This window comes from Chrysemys picta, chromosome 11 (genome assembly GCF_011386835.1).
Source record: "Chrysemys picta bellii isolate R12L10 chromosome 11, ASM1138683v2, whole genome shotgun sequence".
Classification (NCBI taxonomy): Eukaryota; Metazoa; Chordata; order Testudines; family Emydidae; genus Chrysemys; species Chrysemys picta.
In genome coordinates, this window is record NC_088801.1 from 18,149,866 (window position 1) to 18,173,414 (window position 23,549).

The 23,549-nt window shown below is 41.5% G+C and overlaps 1 protein-coding gene across 3 annotated transcripts in view; it reads right to left on the reverse strand.

Annotated features, from left to right (window-relative positions):
- The window catches only part of TMEM163 (transmembrane protein 163), a 163,000-nt gene that overhangs the window by 133,653 nt on the left and 5,798 nt on the right, over positions 1-23,549 (reverse strand). For all 3 annotated transcript variants that reach the window (XM_005286795.5, XM_042855678.2, XM_005286796.5), the window contains exon 2: positions 22,812-22,931. In XM_005286795.5, coding sequence (XP_005286852.1) covers positions 22,812-22,931 — 120 coding nt within the window. The remainder of the gene's footprint in view (positions 1-22,811; positions 22,932-23,549) is intronic.

Consider the following 23,549-nt stretch of genomic DNA (forward strand, 5'->3'; position numbering starts at 1 on the left):
TGGTACTTACCTCACAGGGCTGTTCTGAGGATTAAATAAAGCAGTTAGGAAAACAGCATCTCAACGGACTAAAAAGGCAATTTGTTGTAAGTGGGATTCTAAACTATCAGCTAGACCTTCCAGTGTGGTGCTCCATTTTGTGCCAGTCCACCGGTGAATGTGGCCATATAACTGGCATATCTGGCTCTGAGAGAATGGCCCCAGTCCAAGAGAAAATATCTGGGAATGAGGAGCCAGGGCAGGAACTCTTACAGTAGCTGGTACACATTAGTGCAGCCCTGAGGCCTCTGACTTATTCCAGAGGAGTGGCCCTGCTCATAGTGGCCCCAGGGTCCTGGGATTGCAAAAGAGAGCTTTACACCACCTTTACTACACACTTTTCTCTGTGTGCAGTTCTACTAGACCCCACATCCTGTAAGACCCCTATTTGCTGTAAGTTGAGTGTTTTTGCTGGGTGTTGGAAGATTGCTGTTTTTCCTCCTTTAAATAGTTTTGTTTAGAACTGAAGGCACTCAGAGCTTCCAGAGAATGACCTCATCTATGGAAACTACATTAATGACAGTCAAAGCACTTTAAACTGGAAAAGAAATATCCTATATCCTTTTAGAAGTGATTTCTTTAATGTTATCATGAGACTAAATTAGCCTTACTAAAATGATTGCTGTGCCTTGGCTTGCTCTTTTTCCTATGAGTTAATATGACCATTAATCACTATTTAATGATCATATAAACCAGTGTAAGACACCTCAAAAGAACTACTGTGATATTCTTGTTGTTTCAACTACAACACACCTCCCCCAGTTGACATGTGAGGTATGAAGTCTGCCTATGTAGAATTCTGCAGTGGTAGCAATATTATGCAAAGCACCTTTAGGTGCTGACAGACGCAAAACATTACCCAAGATAATTTATTTGTTTATGCAGCTCACAGCTATATTAAAATAACCTGGTGATTTGAGATGGCATAAACTTAATTCAGGATGAAGTGTGAAAGAATGTCTGATTTCCTAGTTAGATTGTTTCAAAGCAGGTCTATAAACATTTGTAATATTACTCCTGAATTAGTGAAAGAAATACTTCTTTTAAATTATTTTGCTACTGTATTTTTCTTTTCTTTTTTTCACAAGTGATTCATGTAGAGGACTAATACTCAGTGAACTCAATTACATTTCTTATTGGAGGGGCCCATGAGGGCTATTATCAACCTCTGTCTTTTTTTTAATATATAAATTACTGTTTCATTACACTCTTTAATCAAACAAATATATGCATAAGTCAGAGTGCAAAGGAGACACTGTGCATAAATATAATATCTCTGTAACTGATTCACCTTCTTTTTTCCAGCTGCACAACCAGCTTCTTATCTTATACTATGATAGGAGGAGCTAAATATAATACTTTGCTCTTCTCTAGCACACTTCATCCAAGGACAAAAAGCGTTTTACAAATATTTGTTAAATAAGATCCTGATCTTGCACATAACATTTGCTAGAATTCATACAAAAATTCTACATGTAGATCTCTTACAGGCTGAGCTGTAAGTCTCACAACACACCTGCGGAAAAGATAGGCACCATGATACACATTTACTCAGTATCCCAATACCAAATATTCAAAGATCGTAAGACTGGCTTAAAAATCATGAGATTTTTAAAACAAAAAAATTTGGGGTTCTTTTTACATGTCTTCTGGCTTTAGTCTTTAGGATTCATGCTTTTCTCCACAACTATTAGGAAAGAAGGAAAGACTCCATACACTTTTTACTTCCAGTTTAAAGACAATCTCATTATTTGGGGGGATCTGACTCCTGGGTTGACAGCACTGAACGGGGCTGGTCTGATTTCTGCGCAGGATTCGGTGTCCAACCAGAGTCACTGCGAGCCACAAGGAGTGGAACTGGGGTTTGGTTCGGGTTCAGTGGCAGTCAGTGTGTTCAGTTCCTAGTTCAATACACCACAAAATGGTTTGGTTACCAAGCAGTGCCTAAGAAGGGGGGGCCTCACAGCTTGCTTCAGTGGGGAGATGAATTTGGGGCATGGGGCCTGTGTCAGGTGGGGCAATTGGAGGAAGGAGCTGCACTAGGGGATGAGAGAAGTCCTGTCTAAGAGGGAGAAGAGTTGAATAGCCTCTCTCCTTGGGCTTGAAGAGTTATTGTTAACTTCTGGGACTGGGGAGCCCCTGCACTTCTTCTCTCATCTCCCTCCCTGCTCCTGTTGGCTCCCTCCTTCTTTTCTTCTACTGGCTGGGATGATTTAGTTGGGAATTGGTCCTGCTTTGAGCAGGGGGTTGGACTAGATGATCTCCTGAGGTCCCTTCCAACCCTGATATTCTATGATTCTATGGCTTGCTTCTTATGTAATCATGTGACTCCAGGAGATGCGGCTTTAAGGAAAACACCAAATATTGTAAGAATCATGATAAAACTCATGAGTTGGCTTGAGCACAGAGAGAGGTAGAGAGTTATTAACCCCAAATTGGTGGCAGAACCATGACTAGGTCTCAGGAATCATTATTCCCAATACACTTTCTCTAATACACCCTTCCTAGTGGTACTGAATAGTGCATATAATCTGAGTCCCAAAGGAACTCACTCACTCACTACACAACCAATGAAAATGTAAGGACAAACTGAGAAGACATAATACAGACTTGAGACCTGATTCTGTAACCTCTGCATACAAGTTCCTGTACCTGAGAGCTCCCCAAATGAAGCAGCTGCAGAGTCAGCTGCCAAAGGAACAACAAAAACAAGGTGATTAATTTGCCATTGAAACCTATTAATGGAGATTATCAGTGCTCAGCCTCTGGCCTCAGGTACGCGCATGTGCTACTCCACTGACGTCAATGGGAGTTGTGTATGTATACTAGAGGGCAGGATTTGACCCTAAGGATGGTGGAAATAGAATAAAATGTACTATAGAGATTACAGTTAAAAATCCTTATAGGAGTTCTACCTAAGCATTTGAATAAGGCACAGACTTGAAAAGGGGAAATTGCAAGTCTGAGACTTCGTAAATACTTTGTGTAGGACAATCAGAGATGGTAGGAAATAACATACCAGGCAAATATGGAAGGAGAGACAAAAATAGAGGCAATACAGGTTTTTGTGGTTTGGGCTTGTTTTTGTTTTGCTTCTAAAATAGTATCCTGAATGATTAAGAACATAACTTGACTCTAATGGAATTCTTACTCTAAAAGCATATTCCTTCCCAAGGGAAAGATCTTTTCATAAACAGAGAAAAAGATGTAGGCCCTGAGCAAAGAGGCACTGGGTATGTCTATACAGCAACTGAGGGGTGATTTTCAGCGTGGGTACACATACTAATGCAGTAAAAATAGCAATGTGGCCATGACAGAACAGGCTGCCTGAGAACATACCAGAGGGGGTTGATGGGCTTGAACTCAGGAAGCTAGCCCAAGCTGCCACCCATCCTGCCACAGCTACAGTGCTAAAATAGCTCAAGAAATGCTCTCCCAGCTGCAGTGCAGATATGCCCTTAGTGTCTTTGTGCCTCAGTTCCCCATCTGTAAAAGGAGGATAACAACAACACTTTCCTACCTCACAGGGTGGAGGGGGCATACATGGCGAGTTTTTAATGTTCCGGGGGGGGTGCTCCCCCTCAGGCCCTGCCCCCACTCCACCCCTTCCCCAAGGCACCACCACTGCCCTGCCTCTTCCCACCCCCTCACGCAACCGCACCCAGCCCTCACTCCTCCCCCCCAGCGATTCCTGCAGGTCATGGAACAGCTGATCTGCGGCGGGCAGGAGGCACTGGGGGGAAGGGAGAGAAGGGAAAGGCTCTGATAGGACGGCTGCCGGTAGGTGCTAAGCACCCACCATTTTTTAGCCCTGGAGCACCCACGGAGTCGGCACCTATGCAACAGTGTTGTGTTAGGATAAATATATTAAAGACTGCGAGATGCTCAGATACTACAATCAACAAGCATTCTTCTCATTAAATTGACTGTTAGAGACAAGACTTTGATATCTGGATGAAAAGAGTTAACCAGATTGGGGAAGTCTTTTGTTAGTAGGCTGGGATACAAAGACCCCAATATTAGTATTGTAGTATTTTTGTCATCCTGTGTGTTTACTGGTTTCATTTTGTTTTGTAATGTCCATGTAACAGTAAACTGGAAGTCAGCCTGACCAGATATGTTTTATGTGTTTTTATAATTGGTTATATAGCGTGTGGATTTTTTTCAAGCCTAACACTATAAGCAAAATAAAATCTTCTTTGTCATTGACCTGATCCTGCCTGCAAGGAAATCCTATTGATTTCAGTGAGGATTTTGCATGCTGGGCAGCTACCACGTTGACTCCTTGATCAACATCTCCTGCAGAACCAGTACACTGACCTTGCCTATCTTGATTTTTTTGCATTGTCCTAAGACTTGTACTGTGACATGAATGTTAATATCTATCAAAGCCAAGCACTGAGAATAAAGCCTAATTCTGACTTAAGGAACACCACTGTAAATCAGGAGTAACACCACTCAAGTCAAGGCATTTCCACCACCATGAGATCAGAATCAGACTTATAGACCAGCTTGAATGGAATACATTTTATTAATCTACTCCAGAATTTAGCTGCATCTTGCCAAAAAAGGTAACTACGTTCAATCTGAACAAGCCAAAAATTAAAATAATTCTGTATTAAAATTTATACATGCAGGAAGTAAGTTAGAGAATATGTACTAATTGAGTTCTTTCATAAACAGATCTTGTAGAAGCAGATATTCAGGCTAAAGACCAAGCTTCTGCTGCCTCTTTAAAATAAAGATGCAGTGTGACTGTGACAACCTGTTTGTACGCACAGGTGCCAATATTGCTTTTTAAATTACATTTAACTGTGAAATGTATCAGTTGGGTAACAGTTAAATAGATTCATTAAAAGCAAAGGTCAGATCTTTATGTATCCTATACTGCATGATGAATAACCTATTTATACTTGCATGAGAAATTCTAGAATAGGACAAAGCTGAACAAAACCAAAAGCAACTGGAAAATGCAATACTTTGCCCTTCTACAGGGCCTTTCCTCTGAAGATCTCAAAGCACAGTTCAAATGTTAACAATGCTTGGAACATATATTGCACATTACAGAATAGATTCTATCCTGCATTAGGGCAGCTTTGTGCCTCTCCACTGGCCTTCAAGCTCCCTTACCCAGTCATGGAGTTGAGGAATCCTTAGGTGGTGTAGAGCCAATGCAGCTGCTCTTACCCACCCCTGCCCCAGCAGCCATGTACCAGGGGGAAAGAGGTCAGGGCATTCCCCCAGAGTCTCTTGCATTGTACAGGAGTGCAAAGCTCCTTTTGTACCCCTCTTCCTGGAGCTGCCCCAGCACTCCTAGCTGCAATTCAGGATCTAGTCCTGTACCTTCAAATATTAACTACTGTAAATTAATCCTCACATCATCCATATGGGGCAGCAAAATATTATGTCCTGATTTTACAAATGGAGAACAGACATACAATGGTAAAGTGACTTACCCAAGGCTACAGAGAAATACAGTGACACAAACAGGATTAGAACTCTCAAGTTCCTGGAATAAATTCACAGGTAAATCCATAGCCGGCAGGTGGTGAGGGCTAGAGGGGGGTCATCAGACCCAGCTAATCTCAGCCATCCTGCCACCCATGCGCAGAGCCCAGCTCCACAGGTGGCGCCCTGCCTCTGGCAGTGCCAGGGCCATCTTGGCACCAAGCTGCCTGGCTGCCCAGCAGCAGGACAAGCAGGGAGAGTTCCCGGCAGCAGGCAATGGTGGCACAGGTCCACAGGGCCCCAGCATGGTGCTGTGGGCAGAGTCTGTCCCAAGTGTGGCCCCACACCCAGCCCCATTCCTAGTGCAGTGACAGCAAGTCCATCCTTCCCTGGTGCCTGCGAGCAGGGCTGGGGCATGGGGACTGTGGAGAGAGAGAGAGCAAGACACAGGGAGGGGAGAAGAGGGCTGTGGAGGAAGGAGCTATACCCAGCCACATCCAACTGTAGTCACCAGCACTGCCACACAGCTCCCTGTGCTCCTCTCCCTCCCACCCCACAAATAACCCCCAATCCTCTGCTACCCCCACAGCCCACCACCCATATCACCTCCCCACCACACCAACTCCCTTCTCCCCAAACAAACCCACCCCGTCACAAAAACCCCAGGAAACATCACCCTACCCCCACTTGCCAAACCCCCACCATTGTCACCCCAAATCCTCCCCTACCACTGCTCACCATTCCCCCAAGCTCTCTTCCCCCCCACCTCTTAAAACCTCCTCTACTCTCCCATCTCCTCATTCCCACCATCCTCAAACCAATTCCCTTCCCCTAGCCTCCCTCTCCTCCCCTGCCTACCCCGCTGCTCGACCATTCCTCCTCCCTGCTGGGCCTTTCTGCTGCCCCCTACAACCAAGTCCATCTACCCTACAGATCAATTCAAAAGCCCCCAACTCCTGGCTGCACCAACTCCCTTTTCCCTTCTTCCATTGCTCCAGTCCCCTAGGGCTCACCTAGGAACTCCTCGCCTCTTTAGCCCTAACATCAGCATCCCATCTTCATTCTGAAGTATTATGTGGGGCTGATGACCTTTTTCCCCCTCCTTCTCCTCCTCATCATCTTGGGGTGGTTAGCTGGCTAAAACCCGCAACCCCATGTGGAGGAACCCCCAACAGCATCTGCGAACAATGAAAGCCAATTAGCCGGAGCAGGGAGCCAGGCTCAGCCCTACTGTGGGGTGAGTGTAGGGCAGACGTGCTCTCCATCCTCCTCTCCCCCCTTGCACCAGGCCACCCCTCCACACTGGGCCAGGATAGAGACAGCAACCCACATACACACACCAGAGAGTGGGGCCTGTCCGTATTACTCAGCCCCCTCTTCCCGAATATTTTCACCACTTGCCTATGGGTCTCAGTGAGTCTAGGTGGAATGAGTTGATGCAACTTACATTTTCTTTCCATCCCTTTAAGATGCATGACTTAGATGCAGACCTCTGAACAAAGAAAAGAGGAGGGCAGCAAGAAACACAGCTTTAAAAAAAAAAAAAAAAAAAAAAAGCATGTAAAGAAGGGTAAGCTAAAGTAGCCTACATCTTTCAAAACTTACCTTTTTTCATCATCACCTGGCTCCCCTGCATGTAAAATGGCACTGACTAATTCTCACAGGGGTAGCTTCACAGTAGTCAGTGGACCTATGCAAATTTGAGGACCTGGCCCACACTTGTGGTGTAAGAAGATCTAAGGGAGACTTAGCCTAAAAGGATCTACACCATGTTACACATCACTTCTGAATTTGACCCTTAACTCTAAGACTTTCACTAGACCACACCACCTCTCTTTAGGCAAATATGGACTAGACAATCCAATGCACAGCTCTTTATCAGAGACCAGCAACAAAGTTATAGTTGTGTGCAGTCTTCCTCAGTGTTCCTTGGGATTCCCAAACCACACAAATCAGATTGTTCTGCTGTTAGCATCTGCAACTACTGAGATCTTAATTCAGATAGAGAATCCTTTCATGTACTCAGAGAGAGAGAATGACAGCATTCATACATTCAGGAGCCCGTATTGTAGGGAGCATTTAGCAATAAATTTCATTACAATTAGGACTGTCAACTAATCGCAGTTAACTCACGCAATTAACTCAAAAAAATTAATCGCGATTAATCGCACTTATAACAATAGACTATCAATTGAAATGTATTAAATATTTTTGGATGTTTTTCTACATTTTCAATATTGATTTCAATTACAACACAGAACACAAAGTGCATAGTGCTCACTTTATATTATTTTTTATTACAAATATATGCAATGTAAAAATGATAAACAAAAGAAATAGTATTTTTCAATTCACCTCATACAAGTACTGTAGTGCAATCTCTTTATCATGAAAGTGTAACTTACAAATGCAGATTTTCTTTGGTTACAGAACTGCCCTCAAAAACAAAACAGTGTAAAACTTTAGAGCCTACAAGTCCACTCAGTCCTACCACTTATTCTGCCAATTGCTAAGACAAACAAGTTTGTTTACATTGACGGGAGATACTGCTGCCTGCTTCTTATTTACAATGTCACCTGAAAGTAAGAACAGGCATTTGCATGGCACTTTTGTAGCAAATATGCTAAACATTCGTATGCCTCTTCATGCTTCGGCCACCATTCTAGAGGACATGCTTCCATGCTGATGATGCTCGTTAAAAAAATAATGCATCAATTAAATTTGTGACTGTACTCCTTGGGGGGAGAATTGTATGTCTCCTGCTCTGTTTTACCCCCTCTATTTGACACTGGTGAGGCCACACCTGAAGTATCGTGTCCAGTTTTGGTCCCACGCTACAGAAGAGATGTGGACAAATTGGAGATTGTCCAGCGGAGGGTAACGAAAATGATTAGGGGGCTGGGGCATATGACTTATGAGGGGAGGCTGAGGGAACTGGGGTTATTTAGTCTGCAGAAGAGAAGAGTGAGGGGGAATTTGATAGCAGCCTTCAACAACCTGAATGGGGGTTCCAGAGAGGATGGAGCTAGGCTGCTCTCAGTGATAGCAGATGACAGAACAAGAAGTAATGGTCTCAAGTTGCAGTGGGGGAAGTTTAGGTTGGATATTAGGAAACACTATTTCACTAGGAGGGTGGTGAAGCACTGGAATGGGTTACCTAGGGAGGTGGTGGAATCTCCATCCTTAGAGGTTTTTAAGGCCCGGCTTGACAAAGCCTTGGCTAGGATGATTTAGTTGGTGTTGGTCCTGCTTTGAGCAGGGGATTGGACTAGATGACCTCCTGAGGTCTCTTCCCACCCTAATATTCTGTGATTCTATGATTCTGCATATATTTCATGTTATAGCAGTCTCGGATAATGACCCAGCACATGTTCGTTTTAAGAACACTTTCACAGCATATTTGACAAAACTCAAAGAAGGTACCAATGTGAGATTTCTAAAAATAGCTACAGCACTCAACCCAAGGTTTAAGAATCTGAAGGGCCGTCCAAAATCTGAGAGAGACAAGGTGTGGAGCATGCTTTTAGAAATCTTAAAAGAGCAACACTCTGATGCAGAAACTATAGAACCCAAACTACCAAAAAAGAAAATCAACCTTCTGCTGACTCAGATAATGAAAATGAACATGCATCAGTCTCCATTGCTTTGGATCATTATCAAGCAAAACCCATCATCAGCATGGGCACATGTCCTCTGGAATGGTGGTTGAAGCATAAAGGGACATATGAATCTTTAGCGCATCTGGCACGTAAATATCTTGCAATACCAGCTACAACAGTGCCATGCAAATGCCTGTTCTTATTTCAGGTGATATTGTAAACAAGAAGCAGGCAGCATTATCTCCTGCAAATAGTAACGAACCTTGTTTGTCTGAGTGACTGGCTGACCAAGAAGTAGGACTGAATGGACTTGTAGGCTGTAAAGTTTTATATTGTTTTATTTTTGAATGCTGTCTTTTTTTGTACATAATTCTACATTTGTAAGTTCAACTTTCATGTTAAAGAGATTGCACTCCAGTACTTGTATTAGGTGAATTGAAATATACTATTTTTTTGTTTTTTGCAGTGCAAATATTTGTAATCAAAAATAAATATAAAGTGAGCACTGTACACTTTGTATTCTGTGTTGTAATTGAAATTAATATATTTGAAAGTGTAGTAAACAGCCAAAATATTTTAAATAAATGGTATTCTATTGTTTAATCGCGCGATTAATCATGATTACATTTTTTTAATTGCTTGACAGCCCAATTACAACCATTACCTATGGTGCCAAAGCTTATCTTGTGGGCCTGTTTCTTGATTTTGGGGACTTTTTGATAATATTTCTCTTTCTTGTTATACTTTCTTGGAAATATCAAGTCGTGTTAAGTAAAAAGTTATTGAGTTTATTATTAAAATCTAATGTCCCACACAGAAAAGCAAATAAATATGTTCCTTTGTGTACTATTAGTTCCACAGAGTTGATCATCATAGTCTGATAAATGTTGGCTGCTGCAGCAAGTCATGTACAGTGAGGTCTATCAAGTCAGGAGGTAGACGTTAATCCTCTGAGTATAAACAGCCCTCATTCATTATCTACTTATGAAACAACAACAGTAGGACTGAAACCTTTCATCCACCCCACCCTTCCCCACACGGGCATAGACTAATTGATTACTTATGAAACAGTGCTGGTAAAGGATTCCCTGATGTACTGCTTAGTGGCTTTCTCCTAACAACTTAGCCATTCACTTAGGGCCTGATCCTACAACATTCTGTCAATGGGAGTTGTGTCATTGACTTCAGTGGAGCTAGACTGGATCCTCAATGGTGGTTAAAAGGTAGACCTACCTTACTCTGAATCATAGTGTCCACCTCTAAAGAGAAGCTAGTTTTTCCAGGCTCTGAAGAATATGTCCCTAGGATTAACCCAACTCTCTCTTGAATGTGAAATATAGCACCATTAAAACTGCATAGCTCTGCTACTAAAAACCCCAAACGATTGGTTGCTGTGGAAAGGCAATGTTAACCTACTGGATCAGAAATAATTCTTCTGACCAAAGCATAGTACATTCTAAATATACAATTTAAAAAAATATCCAGACAGGCGCTTCCCTTTCTAATACCAGACTTTAGCATTTCTAACTGCATTTTAACAAAGCTTTTTATGGGCCCTGTACAATGGTAAATCATGCAAATATTTATGATTTCCCCAACTGCATTTCCTGGCTGACACTGGAAGCTGCATTTGCATTCTATTAAATCTCCCACAGACTGACAATAAATCTTTTCCCTAAAACTTGCAGAAATTAATATTTTTCCAGGTTTGGGGAGATATTTTCATTCTTCGTCCACAAGCTGTTTAATGGAAAATTGTGAGCCCCCAAAAAAGGAAACTAAATGGAATGAGGAGATTGAAGGTAGGTCCACATTTTTTTCACTTTGCTATATTAAAAAAGAGACATTACAATCCATAATTCACTGATGCACAAACCTTAATATCTGGAGGAGAGATTCTCTGTTTAGAATATGGAAGGGGTTTTTGTTCTGCAATAGCTCTTCTCAGTACTTGTGGCCTCAGTGTTGTTGTCTGCATTGAAGCAGCCAATATAATCTTTCCAAAAAGGTGATATTGTGCATGCTGCAATCTGCAAAAGCAACTTACATGAACACTGAGCCTTCTGCAGCTGTAACTGACAAAAGCATTGCTCCTTGAGGGGCCATTTGTTAGAATAAACCCCTCCAATAGCCTCAGTCTATCCAATCGAAAGGATAGCTGGCTTACTCCAGTCACCAGTTACATAGCTCACCCGTTTCAGGCTGAGGGCTGGTTGATCTGCTTCTCAACATTGTGGGAGTAACTATTTATTCCCTTTCTTCTCTGCTTCCAGAGAAGAGAGAAAAGGAAGGGGGATCTCCTGGGAAGGTAGAGGAGGAGAAAGGTGGCCCTTGTTCTTTGCACTGGAAAGGTTGCCTTGCAAGTGAAAGTGAAAATTAGTGATTAATAAAGTTCTTATCTTTTCAAATCAAGAGATTGCTTCAAATTTTGGCCAATGGTTTATGATTGTTCTTATCTGATACAAATCCATTTGCCCAGTCTTATTGGCCCAGTGTTGAGATAGCCTGAGATCATCCTACCTTTTATAGCGAAGGGCTGCCTCTGTAGTTATTTCATGAGTAAGTGGGAATTTTGAGTATATAATGAAGATCATGCCCTTAGAAGCTTATACTGGGTATCATCTCCCCAGAAGGAAAAGTTAGTACTTTTGTCTATTTTATTATAATGTTCTTACACTTATGTAATATATTTCATCCTGATGAGTTCCATATGTTTTATAAACATTTAGTAACTGATTCATAATCTATATATAATGACTACTGCACAACCCCAAAGAAACGTGCCTACTACTAGGGTGGAATGCTCACTGGTGTGTAAATTGAACTCTGCCACAAGACCACTATTAACATGCCCACTCTTCCAAAGAGTGCCATAATATCTAATGCAGGGGTCAGCAACCTATGGCACGTATGCCAAAGGCAGCACACAAGCTGATTTTCAGTGGCATTCTGCTGCCGACCTCGGGTTCCATCCACCAGCCCCCTGCCAGCCAGGGTCCTGGCCGCCAGCCCCACTCAGCTCACTGCCGGCCTTGATGGACAGAAACCCGGGCTGGCAGCGGGCTGACCGGGGCCAGCGGCCAGGACACAGGCTGGCAGGGGCCAGCGGACGGAACCCCAGACCAGAAGCGGGCTGAGCGGCTCAGCCCACTGCCAGCCTGGGGTCCCAGCCTCTGGCCCCGCTCAGCCCACTGCCAGTCTGGGGTTCCGTCCGCCGGCCCCTGTAAATGTATTACTGGCACGCAAAACCTTAAACTACAGTGAATAAATGAAAACTTGGCACACCACTTCTGAAAGGCAGCCAACCCCCGATCTAATGAATACAAGTGGCCAGGACATTAGTTTTGTGTTTCTCTGGAGAGAGAGCACCTCCAGTAGCACAGTGACCTTGAATAGAATGTCAGGACATTAGACTCAGAAGGAAGAGTGCCACCTACGGAAGCAGCACCACCCCTTGCTACAGCATCTAGTTTTTCCTCTACAATTACTGCTGTAGCACTCGTGCAGCTTCACTGGTGTTGGCAACTGTGGGAGCACAGGTGTAGACCAACCACGTATCTTTACCACGGTCATCTAAATCTGCTGTGAACCACATGACATTTTAAAGAGGCATATAATATTTTCCTCAATCCTTGCTTGGTAGCAAAATTTCTCTACTATTCATCTGTACCTCACATACAAAAAAATGTTTAACTGGCAAGTGAAATACTGTGCAGGGTGAGTATTAAAGTCTATTTGGCCAGAACTTCAACTGAAAGAGAAGTTAATTCAGTACTGGAATTGAAGAAATTACACACTAAAAAAAATTCACCAGTGTCAAATTATATAATAAATGTTCTCAACAGTCTCTGTTATGCAAAACAGCTACAATGTTATTATTAAATTCAAATGAGGTAATAGTCTTTGCATCTGAGGGTCTAATAAGTTCAGCTAAATCAATTAATATTTTAAAGTTCCTGGCATATTTTAAGGAAAGTAAAACTAAAAGACAGCCATGATTTTCATTTCCATCTTTTAACACTGCACTTTTGAAAAGTTTCAGTTTTAATTTACGTAGCAACTTACAGCCTCACACACAACCAATACACTCTGAATAAAACATTATTTTGCAATGAATATTAAACTTTCAATTTCTTTCCTTATTCCTGACAAGTCTTTTGTTCCAGACACAGAGAATTACAAGTTCATCTCTGATAGTAAACAAACTTTGTGGCATATAGCAGGAAAATGTATAAGGAAATCAAGTCTGATTGGCATATCATGAATTCATAAGGAAATCTACTTCACATGGTAGCTTGGCCTGATGTAGTAGAGTTATTCATTTGTATTGTCAATATCATGTTGATCATTTGATTTTTCTACCATATTTAGTACAGAATTGGATTCGATTACTCTTCTAATACTGGTTTGCTGGTCTTGCTTTTTAATGGATATTGTGGGTGAGTAGTTCTATATTTGCCCTTCGAAGAAAAGTAATTTCAAATGCTTAGTTATTTTAAATCAGGAAAGTCATTACTGCAGTAAGCATAATGTTTATGAATTTTCCTAAAGATTTGTATGTAGTATTTTAGTCAAAATGCACCTTCTGCCCACCAATAGTGTAGTTTAACTGTGTAACAGATATGAAAAAGATGTATTATTGCACAGATGCAGGAATTTACACCAACCCAATTACTGAATTATCTGACATTTGATAGTTATGTATCTTACTGCATAAGACTCCAACCCTGTAACTGGACAAGCATGGTTGGATGCTTTAGCCCACACAAGCAACAGAGAGTCCTGTGGCACCTTTAAGACTAACAGATGTATTGGAGCATAAGCTTTCATGGGTGAATACCCACTTCATCAGCCCACACAGGACCTCATTGTCTTCACTGGGGCTCCACTATTAGAGGCCTAAATTTGTGGAGCCCATAAAGCTGCACATAAATATATACGGTTATTAATTAATTGCATTACAATAGTCTGCTAGCATAGGTGCTGGAGCTAGGGGTGCTGTCGCACCTTCTGGCATGAAGTGTTTTCCATCATATACAGGGTTTACAATTCGGTTCAATGGCTCTCAGCACCCCCCACTATACAAAGTGTTTCAGCACCCCTGTTTCCTAGGCACCTTGCAGACATAGTAAGGGACAGTCCTCCAAACAGCTTACAATCTAAATAGATAAGATAGACAAAGGGTGGAAGAAGGTATTATTATTCATCTTCTAGACAGCACATGACAGCCGTGCTCCAGGATGAGCACTGGTTTTAAGCATTGGTTTTGACCTAAACAATCATAAATGGACTAGGACCAATTACCTGAGCTTCGTTCCTTATGTATCATATTGCAGTTGTGACCAGCAAAAGTGCTGATGTTAGATTTCCCTCAATATTGGATGTCCATCCTAGCTGCAAAATTCCTTGGGACAAATTCTTGTCATTGGTGGGGTTTTAAGGACTGTAATATTATTGCAGAATTTGTCCCAGAGAATGACTGATCTTCCATTTTCTATGTAAACACACACGGGGGACTTATGTTTTAAAGACTGGCATCTGAATGTGAAATCTGTTTGTTTTAATAAGCTCCTGCCACAATCATAAACTTTCAACTTCATTTTTGTTTTCATTTTAAGAACATAAAATCACATGCATCATGATGTGGCCTTCTTTATATTTCAGACTAGATTACTGGATTACCCGATACCAACTCGCTATATTTTATTGGACAACTTCAGGAAGATTGCCTGATGTGTTACACAAGCTCCTACCATTGTGAGCCTGCAATATTTACACATTTTTCTTCTTCAACTAAAGTCACATAGAGTTTTGTATGCATAAGGGCAGCGGGCCCTTACTGGCCTGTCATTTTATTTTCATATGAGTGAAAACCATATTTTGCTGTTACTAAAAAAAGCCTCACTATATTGTAAGGCCATCTTCTGCTGGAGCTGTACATGTAATTGGTTTGTCCTTTAAACCCTTCATATAATATGCTGGGGCCAAATTACACTCACAGTTACACCAGTGCAACCAAATTGAGGCCAGCTGGGTTGCATAGGTATCACCATCAGTAGAATTTAGACCTTGGAGTTTAATTTTGCTATTTCAATGACACTTCTGAGAGACTGTGCCCTCTGTCTTTTTATTGTAGGTGTAATTAAATGTCCTGTGCAATATGTAAAATCGGATGTTTAAACACTCAGATGGGATTTCTGTTCACTTTTTAACTTTTACATGGTTGGGAGGGATCCTGCATATTAAATATCAGTATGTGTCTAATGGCTTTTTGCCAATATAAATCCTGGCCCTTAACAATGGGAAAGGCCAAGTGATTTGATATAGCATCTGGAAAAGAAAATATGAAGGCCAAGATTTTCAACAATGACTAATGAATGTGGTCGGCCTCCATTTTTGGGTACTCATGTTGAGACATTTTAAAAGGAATTGGTTTTCAGAAAGTGCTGAGCACCCACCTCTGAAAATAAGTCTCCTTTAAAAGACTCTTGAGTTGGGCACCCAAAAACTCAGGCACTGACAATCACTGGTCACGTCTGAAAAATCTTGGCCTACTTTTTTATCATCATAGAATATCAGGGTTGGAAGGGACCTCAAGAGGTCATTTAGTCCAACCCCCTGCTCAAAGCAGGACCAACACCAACTAAATCATCCCAGCCAGGGCTTTGTCAAGCCTGACCTTAAAAACCTCTAAGGAAGGAGATTCCACCACCTCCTTAGGTAACCCATTCCATTGCTTCACCACCCTCCTAGTGAAAACGTTTTTCCTAATATCCAACCTAAACCTCCCCCACTGCAACTTGACACCATTACTCCTTGTTCTGTCATCTGCTACCACTGAGAACGGTCTAGATCCATACTCTTTGGAACCCCCTTTCAGGTAGCTGAAAGCAGCTATCAAATCCCCCCTCATTCTTCTCTTCTGCAGACTAAACAATCCCAGTTTCCTCAGCCTCTCCTCATAAATCATGTGCTCCAGGCCCCTCATCATTTTTGTTGCCCTCCAGTGGACTCTATCCAATTTTACCATATTCTTCTTGTAGTGTGGGGCCCAAAACTGGACACAGTACTCCAGATGAGGCCTCACCAAGTCAAATAGAGGGGAATGATCATGTCCCTCGATCTGCTGGCAATGCTCACTTATACAGCCCAAAATGCCATTAGCCTTCTTGGCAACAAGGGCACACTGTCGACTCATATCCAGCTTCTTGTCCACTGTAACCCCTAGGTCCTTTTCAGCAGAACTGCTGCCTAGCCATTCAATCCCTAGTCTGTAGCAGTGCATGGGATTCTTCCGCCCTAAGTGCAGGACTCTGCACTTGTCCTTCTTGAACCTCATGAGATTTCTTTTGGCCCAATCCTCTAATTTGTCCAATCCTCTAATTATAATTAATTTCCACTGTTGCTGCCATGTGCACAGTACCATGCAAAGATAAGGAAAAGCACTGACTGTCACTATGTGCAATTTTTAAAAAATTCTCTTTTTTGAAGCAACAGCTAAAAATGTATCACTGGGAAAGAGAGGTAATTCATTAATAGAAATCCACTAACTCAGTTGTTTGTGTAGTTTGCCTTTAAATGGTAACTAGTGAAAAATTATACCGATAAGTCCATGTAAATACTTATAGAGCCTGATTCTCCTTTCATTTACACCACTGTAAATCAGGAGTAACTCCATTCAAATCAATGCAGTTACAATGGAGTAAAAATAACCTAAGAGGAGAATCAGGCCCACATTTCCTGTCATTAGTCAGAAATGAAATTCTGTCACTTGCTTTCTAATCATTCTGACCAACAGATTGGATCTGAATCCAGACCTCCCATAGTTGGCGGGTGTTTGGATGTGGGGCTTTGGAACACACCATTATAGAGACAGGGGCTGGACTAATATGAAGTTCTGACTCAGCACTGAACTATCCTGAAATTTGAGGGTATTTAGAATGAGGGGTTTAGTTTGGGCCCGTCTCTAATCCAAATGTATGAAAGCTCACATTGTCTAGGTCATTTTCACTATTTAATGTGGAAACTCAGAATGATCTGATACGGTAACATATGCATGTCAGTTTCTTTCATATTTACATACAGTACTGGAGCTAATCTATGAAATCCTATATCAACAGCCTAGTCTGATAAAAATCCTACCAGCTGCAGAATTACCTCTATTAAGGTCATATGCAAAGAACTTCTCAAATAGAATTTGACTTCTCAGAATAGCAGCATATTTCACAAACTGGATTGGATGATTACCAGTGAAGGACCTCAGAGGATCTGTTATCAGTTATACTTTATTTTATAGCTGTTTCTACAATGCCAAATCCCTAAATCCTTATTCAGTCCTTGTCTGCAAAGAGAGCTTCAACTTCAGAATTTTGACTATACATTACATTTATGTATTAATAGCTCTGCTCTGTTTATTATAACAGTCTTGGCTAATCTAATCAGGAAGACAAATTAACAGACTTGACATTCTTTGAATCATAAGACAAAATTAGACAAATGCACGCCTGCTAAAATGAGAGTTGTGTTTTCTGGCTTTAATGATATTCTAAAAGATCTTGGTCTGCTTGGCAGGAATTAAGCTATTACCACAAAAATCTGTATTTGTGCACTTTTAGGAATGAGATTTTAATAGCACAAAAGGAAAGGAAAAAAGCTATTGTTTTCCACAGCCACAGTCCCATTACAAACGTAGTATTTCCTGTTCCTACATAACTAAGGTCTCTGGCTTAATGTGCACCTACACTGGGGTAACTACCTTAGTGAATAATATCAGCTGAGTTACATCAGGCATGAAATTCACCCAAGATAGCCAAGTTGCAGTTGCTGCTATGAAATAACAACTTTGACGTCCTTGTTGTTTGCGCAATCAAAATCTCAGTAAGTAAAAACATTATGTTAATGCAATGTAATGCATTATTATTTAAAAAGGGCAGGGGACTGGACTCAATGACCTCTCGAGGTCCCTTCCAGTCCTAGAATCTATGAAAAGGCAAGAAACAATTATGAGTAAAATAATTTTTAAAATACAGATTCTATAAGTATTTTGGGAAAAAAACTGAACCTAATTTTACTTCTTTATTTGTACTGTGCCCAGGATCAATTTCTGGGAATATATTACAAAAATTAAAACCAGCTTTTGACAAACGGAACCCACTCCCATCCAAATTAAAAAATGAAGAGAAAGGCAGAGTGAATATATTTATCTGGCACTGCTTGGTCTACAATGGAAGCAAGAGCATTCCAGAAAAACAAATGGCACAATGGGCATGAGTAGTCTTGAGAGAGTCTGGTCTCCAGACACTAAGGGCCTTGTAGATTTGCACCTTAAGGCTTCACTGATATCAAGGGTTTTATAAATTAAATGTGGGGTGACCGGACCCAAAGAGAAAACAGGACATCTCCAGCCACTTGCCCAAGCCCCCGCCCCTCCCAGCAAGGCTGTTGCCCATTGCTGGAACCCTGCCATCCCCCCCACCCTCCGGTGAGGCTATTGCCCATTGCTGGAACCCTGTCAATTTCCCCACCCCCCTCGCGAGGCTGTTGCCCATTGCTGGAACCCTGCGAGAGCCCCTTTAGGAAGCTATTGCCAGTCGCTGGAGCCCTGCCTGGCCCCTGGCCCCACATGCTGAAATGGGGGCGGGAGGGCTGGCTGGCATCTCCACTCACACTCACTCTGCATGTTCCTCCACACCACACCACACTTTTTTGACAAAAGTGGGCATTTGTCCTGTTTGCTCTTGCCAACTGATCAAGTCGGCATCTGCAAAAATGGGACAAATGCCTCCTTTCAGAAAAAAAAAAGTCGGGATGGCCAGGAGAGGGCTTAAAAAAGGGACTGTCCCGGCCAAAACGGGACATATGGTCACCCTAATTAAAGTCTATAAAGGCTTTATGGGCACTCAAGGCTTTTATAGCTCTACTCTTAGGGTATGTCTTCACTACCCGCCGGATCGGTGGGTAGCGATCGATCTATCGGGGATCGATTTATTGCATGTAGTGTAGACGCGATAAATTGATCCCCGATCGCTCTCCCATCGACTGCTGAACTCCAGCTCAGCGAGAAGCGGAAGCAAAGCCGACAGGGGAGCCGCGGCCGTCGATCCCGTGCCGCGAGGAACGCGAAGTAAGCGATTCTAAGTCGATCTAAGATATGTCGACTTCAGCTACACTATTCTCGTAGCTGAAGTTACGTATCTTAGATCGATCCCCCCTCTCCCCCCCCAGTGTAGACCAGTCTTTAGAACCAACACCTTCAACTGCACCCAGAAGCCAATTGGACTGCAGTGGCCTGTGCAGAGCTCAGAGGCAGGAAGCTGCATTTTGCAGTAGCTGAAGCTTCTGAACAATCGTCAAGAGTAGGATATCTTTGCATCTGACAACAGTGGAACTACTCTTTGAATTAAAGGAAAAAGCTGCTTCTACTGTCACTCTTATTTTTCAGCTGTCTGGTACACAAAAGATAAGCATATTCAACCAAAATTTTTCCCTAGGAAGACTTCCACCCAAGGACCAGGCCAAACCCTGTTTAGCTTTTCTAACCAGATGAAACCAAACATACTCAGACGGATGCAGTTTCCCTCTTTCAGCCATCCAGCTGGACTTCCACAATTCATCACAAGGTACCTATGCTACACCATTACACATCTGTTATGCCATTACTAGAGTTTATTATACCTCTAGTTTTAAAATATTATAAATCACTGTGCATTAACTCACCATTCACAGACTAAAAACCCTGTCAGAGGGGTCAAATTAATGCAGACAACATCAGGACCCCCAATAGCAACATAGCAAATGAGCAAGACATGATGCTGAAGAGTGGAAGCAGGGTATTGTGGAGATATACAAAGATTTTTCCTTCACGCCAATGGTCCATAGGATTTCCAATGTCTTTTCTCACAGCACTACAATCTATATGTGAATTTTGGCCATGCCCACTGCCCCTTTCAACAATAAGCCTGGCACAAACATAGCTTAGCATGATGCAGCCCAGCTTCTAAGCCCCTGCTGACAATCATCCTTCCCTAAAAGTACCTTCTTTGCACATGCTTATCACCATTAGTGTCAGATTTATCAACCTCCTTTAAGAATACTATCATATCAAAGATTATGCAAATTCTGCAGGGACAACAAGCTCAGCCCATTGGAAAGGAATGTCTCACATCACACATCTGAAGAAGTGAGGTTCTTACCCACGAAAGCTTATGCTCCCAGTACTTCTGTTAGTCTCAAAGGTGCCACAGGACCCTCTGTTGCTTTTCACATCACACAGTGACCATTCCAGCTGATTAAGGAGCTGCAAAATTAGTTCTGAATGCAGCTCTAGCTAATCCTGGATGGAAGGATGGGGACTGCATTGCAGCACCAGAAGATGGGGATTGTAAAACAAAATTAGAGATTATTTTAGTTGCAACCACTGTAAGCATGAAGGGAACAAATCTCAACGTCCACCGCCCTCCCTCCAAACACACACACACACCCCTCCCAAAATTTTTATTATCCTTCTAATATGTCTATTTTTACAGATGCAGGTCTCATGCAGTCTCACTGCTGGTCCCCCTCTCTAACAGGTTTTTTATGTGCTACTGCAGTAGTGGTGCAATAAGAACGTACAGGACTCCCTGGGGGCGGGTGGGGGGGGGGATATTATGAAGACTGAAAGAGAAGTGTACAGGGAGAACTTAATGACAAATCAAAAGGAAGTAGTCAGAAGGCAGGCAATGCAGTCTGACAGCTATCAAACATCTAGCAGAGCAGGCTCACGAGATGGTAGGTACAGTGGAAAGATTGGTTTCAGAGTAGCAGCCGTGTTAGTCTGTATCCGCAAAAAGAAGAACAGGAGTACTTGTGGCACCTTAGAGACTAACAAATTTATTAGAGCATAAGCTTTCGTGGACTACAGCCCACTTCTTCCGAAAGCTTATGCTCTAATAAATTTGTTAGTCTCTAAGGTGCCACAAGTACTCCTGTTCTTCTTTTTGCGGATACAGACTAACACAGCTGCTACTCTGAAACCTATTATTTTCTCTGTCATCCTATCATCTGCTTGTCTTCGACAGTGTCCCCATCATCATAATCATACCTGGCTTTCACGTCCTACTCCACCATAATACAAAGAATAAATGATGATAATAATAACAACCAGGTAAAATTTTCAAATCTAATTATCCAGACTAACTTTAAAAATCATAATATTTCACAGAAAAATTGATATTTATAGTAATCTGTTTTTGTACTTATTAATGTCTTGCAACTTTGATAAATGAAAGCTGTTTTCAGTGAAACAAAACAACTTCTTGGTATTTCCGAACATTAAATTAAATCTCTGAAAACAAGTGACTAAAAATAATTGTATTAGCTTTATTAGCTATAATATAAGTAAGTCTGAATAACCATAATTCATATATATCACCTGATCTATTATCTTTATATTTTCATAACAAAACTCTTTGGAAGGGACAATAATCAATCATGTTCTTACAGTGCCAGTATGAAAAAGAAATTACTGAATTTTCATGAAGCAGAACAAAATGTAAACTCAGCTGTCCTACTTTCTCATAAAATGTTTATATTCTATAATGCATTAGATGCTGCTTTTAAAATGTTCCTTCTCTTTTTTTTTTAAGTCAAACTATTGTACTTGTTTTTCATATAAATAGCTTAGAGTAATATATGCTGAATTTTGCAGAGACCATTCGGTCAGATTCTAATAATCCCTCTTGGGAGCTGACACCAACTTCCAGCAGCAGGTCCAACATTGCAGATTGGAATAATAAAACACATGCTGCTGCAGCTCCCAGAAAATACAAGTCTGTCTTTTCCAAAATGAAGGATGACATTCTGAGGATCTCAGAAGCCTCTTGTCTCCTAGCTAGAAGCATGGAGCTTTTCCTTTTAAATGAGCAGGAAACATTCTGGGCTCTAAATAAATAAACACACAAAGGGAACTAACTTTTTTTTTTTATTCACTGCAAAATTCAGGTTTTATCCATCAAATTAAAAAAAGATCACTGTATTATTAGGATAATAAGCTGGTAGTAAATGTGTTATTTTAAACCAGAAAAAGTGCTGTTTAGTGCAGTTAAATAAAGACACTTTTACTCAGCACAAAATTAAAAAAATAACCTATAACCCAGTTTTTCACACAATGAAAATGTTGAATTATTTTTTAATTCTCCATATCAAAATGACTACCAGATAGATGGCATTAAATTTGCCTCCAGGAAGATAGTCTTATTAAAAAGATTGTGACTTCACTCCCAAAAATTAGCTTTGTGTTAGGGTATTTGCCAGCCTAAGAGAAATTATACATCTCCCCACTACATTTCATCTTCTATCTTCACAGCATTCCAAATATAAGCCTCAGGTAGGTCTAGACTTCTCATGTTTGACCTCCTTGGTTGAAAGGAATCCACTGTATAATGATTTTTTTAATACTAGTCTGAAAAATGAACAGTTTTCCACATGCACAAATGCTAACAGGAATCAAAATATCCTATATCTTCCTCTGACCCTCAGCAACCCTCTCTGCTGAAGAAAAAAAAGAAAAAAAAAGGAAAAAGCTGTTTTACTAATTTATAAGCACCATGCAGACCCAAGCGGTCTACGAAGAAATCACTCCAACAGTAATACAGATATAAAAGCATAAAGCATCCTGTAGCATTTTGAGAAATTCTGATAGCCAAGAAAAAGCCTTAAAGAGTTTAAAATATTCCCAATACTCACTGAAGGCAGCCACTGCAAGAGCCAGTGTGATGACGATGGAGACCCATGAAACCCACAACGCCTTCTTTCTGTAGCTCTGAGCTTCATGAGGTTTTAGCCTTGTACTGCTTTCTAGTAAACCTGATAAAGGCAATACACAAAGCAGTGTGAACATTACATTACTCCTTTTAAAAAAGAAGAACACATCTGTGTCAATTCAGGACCAAACAGATAATTGAATATATCGTATATGGTACATTATGAGCCTAATTCTACTCACCTCACTGAATTCAGGTGAATGAAGCTAATAGGAGTGCTTGAGTGAGCAAGGAGAACATGTTTTGGCTCTAATGTTTGCATTTCACCTGATATTAATTGCTCTCTTCAATGCAGAAGAGCACTGCAATCTTCAGGCAACTAAAGGAAGGTTCACAGTAATTTCACTGGGTATGTCTGCATGGGGATAAAAGCCCCACGAGCATGGCCACAGCTAGCTGAATCGAGCTTGTGGAGCTCAAGCTGCAGGGCTAAAAATTGCTGTGTAGACAGTCAGGTTAGGGCTGGAGTCCAAGTTCTGGGACCCACCACCCTCACAGAGTCTTAGAACTCAGGCTCCAGCCCAAGCCCTAGTGTCTACACAGCAATTTTTCAGCCGCAGTGCCCGTGCCAGCCATGGGTTTTTTATCCCCATGTAGACACTGCTCACCGATACAGGTACACATGTGGGACTTGATCCTGCACCTATTTAGGTCAATGATA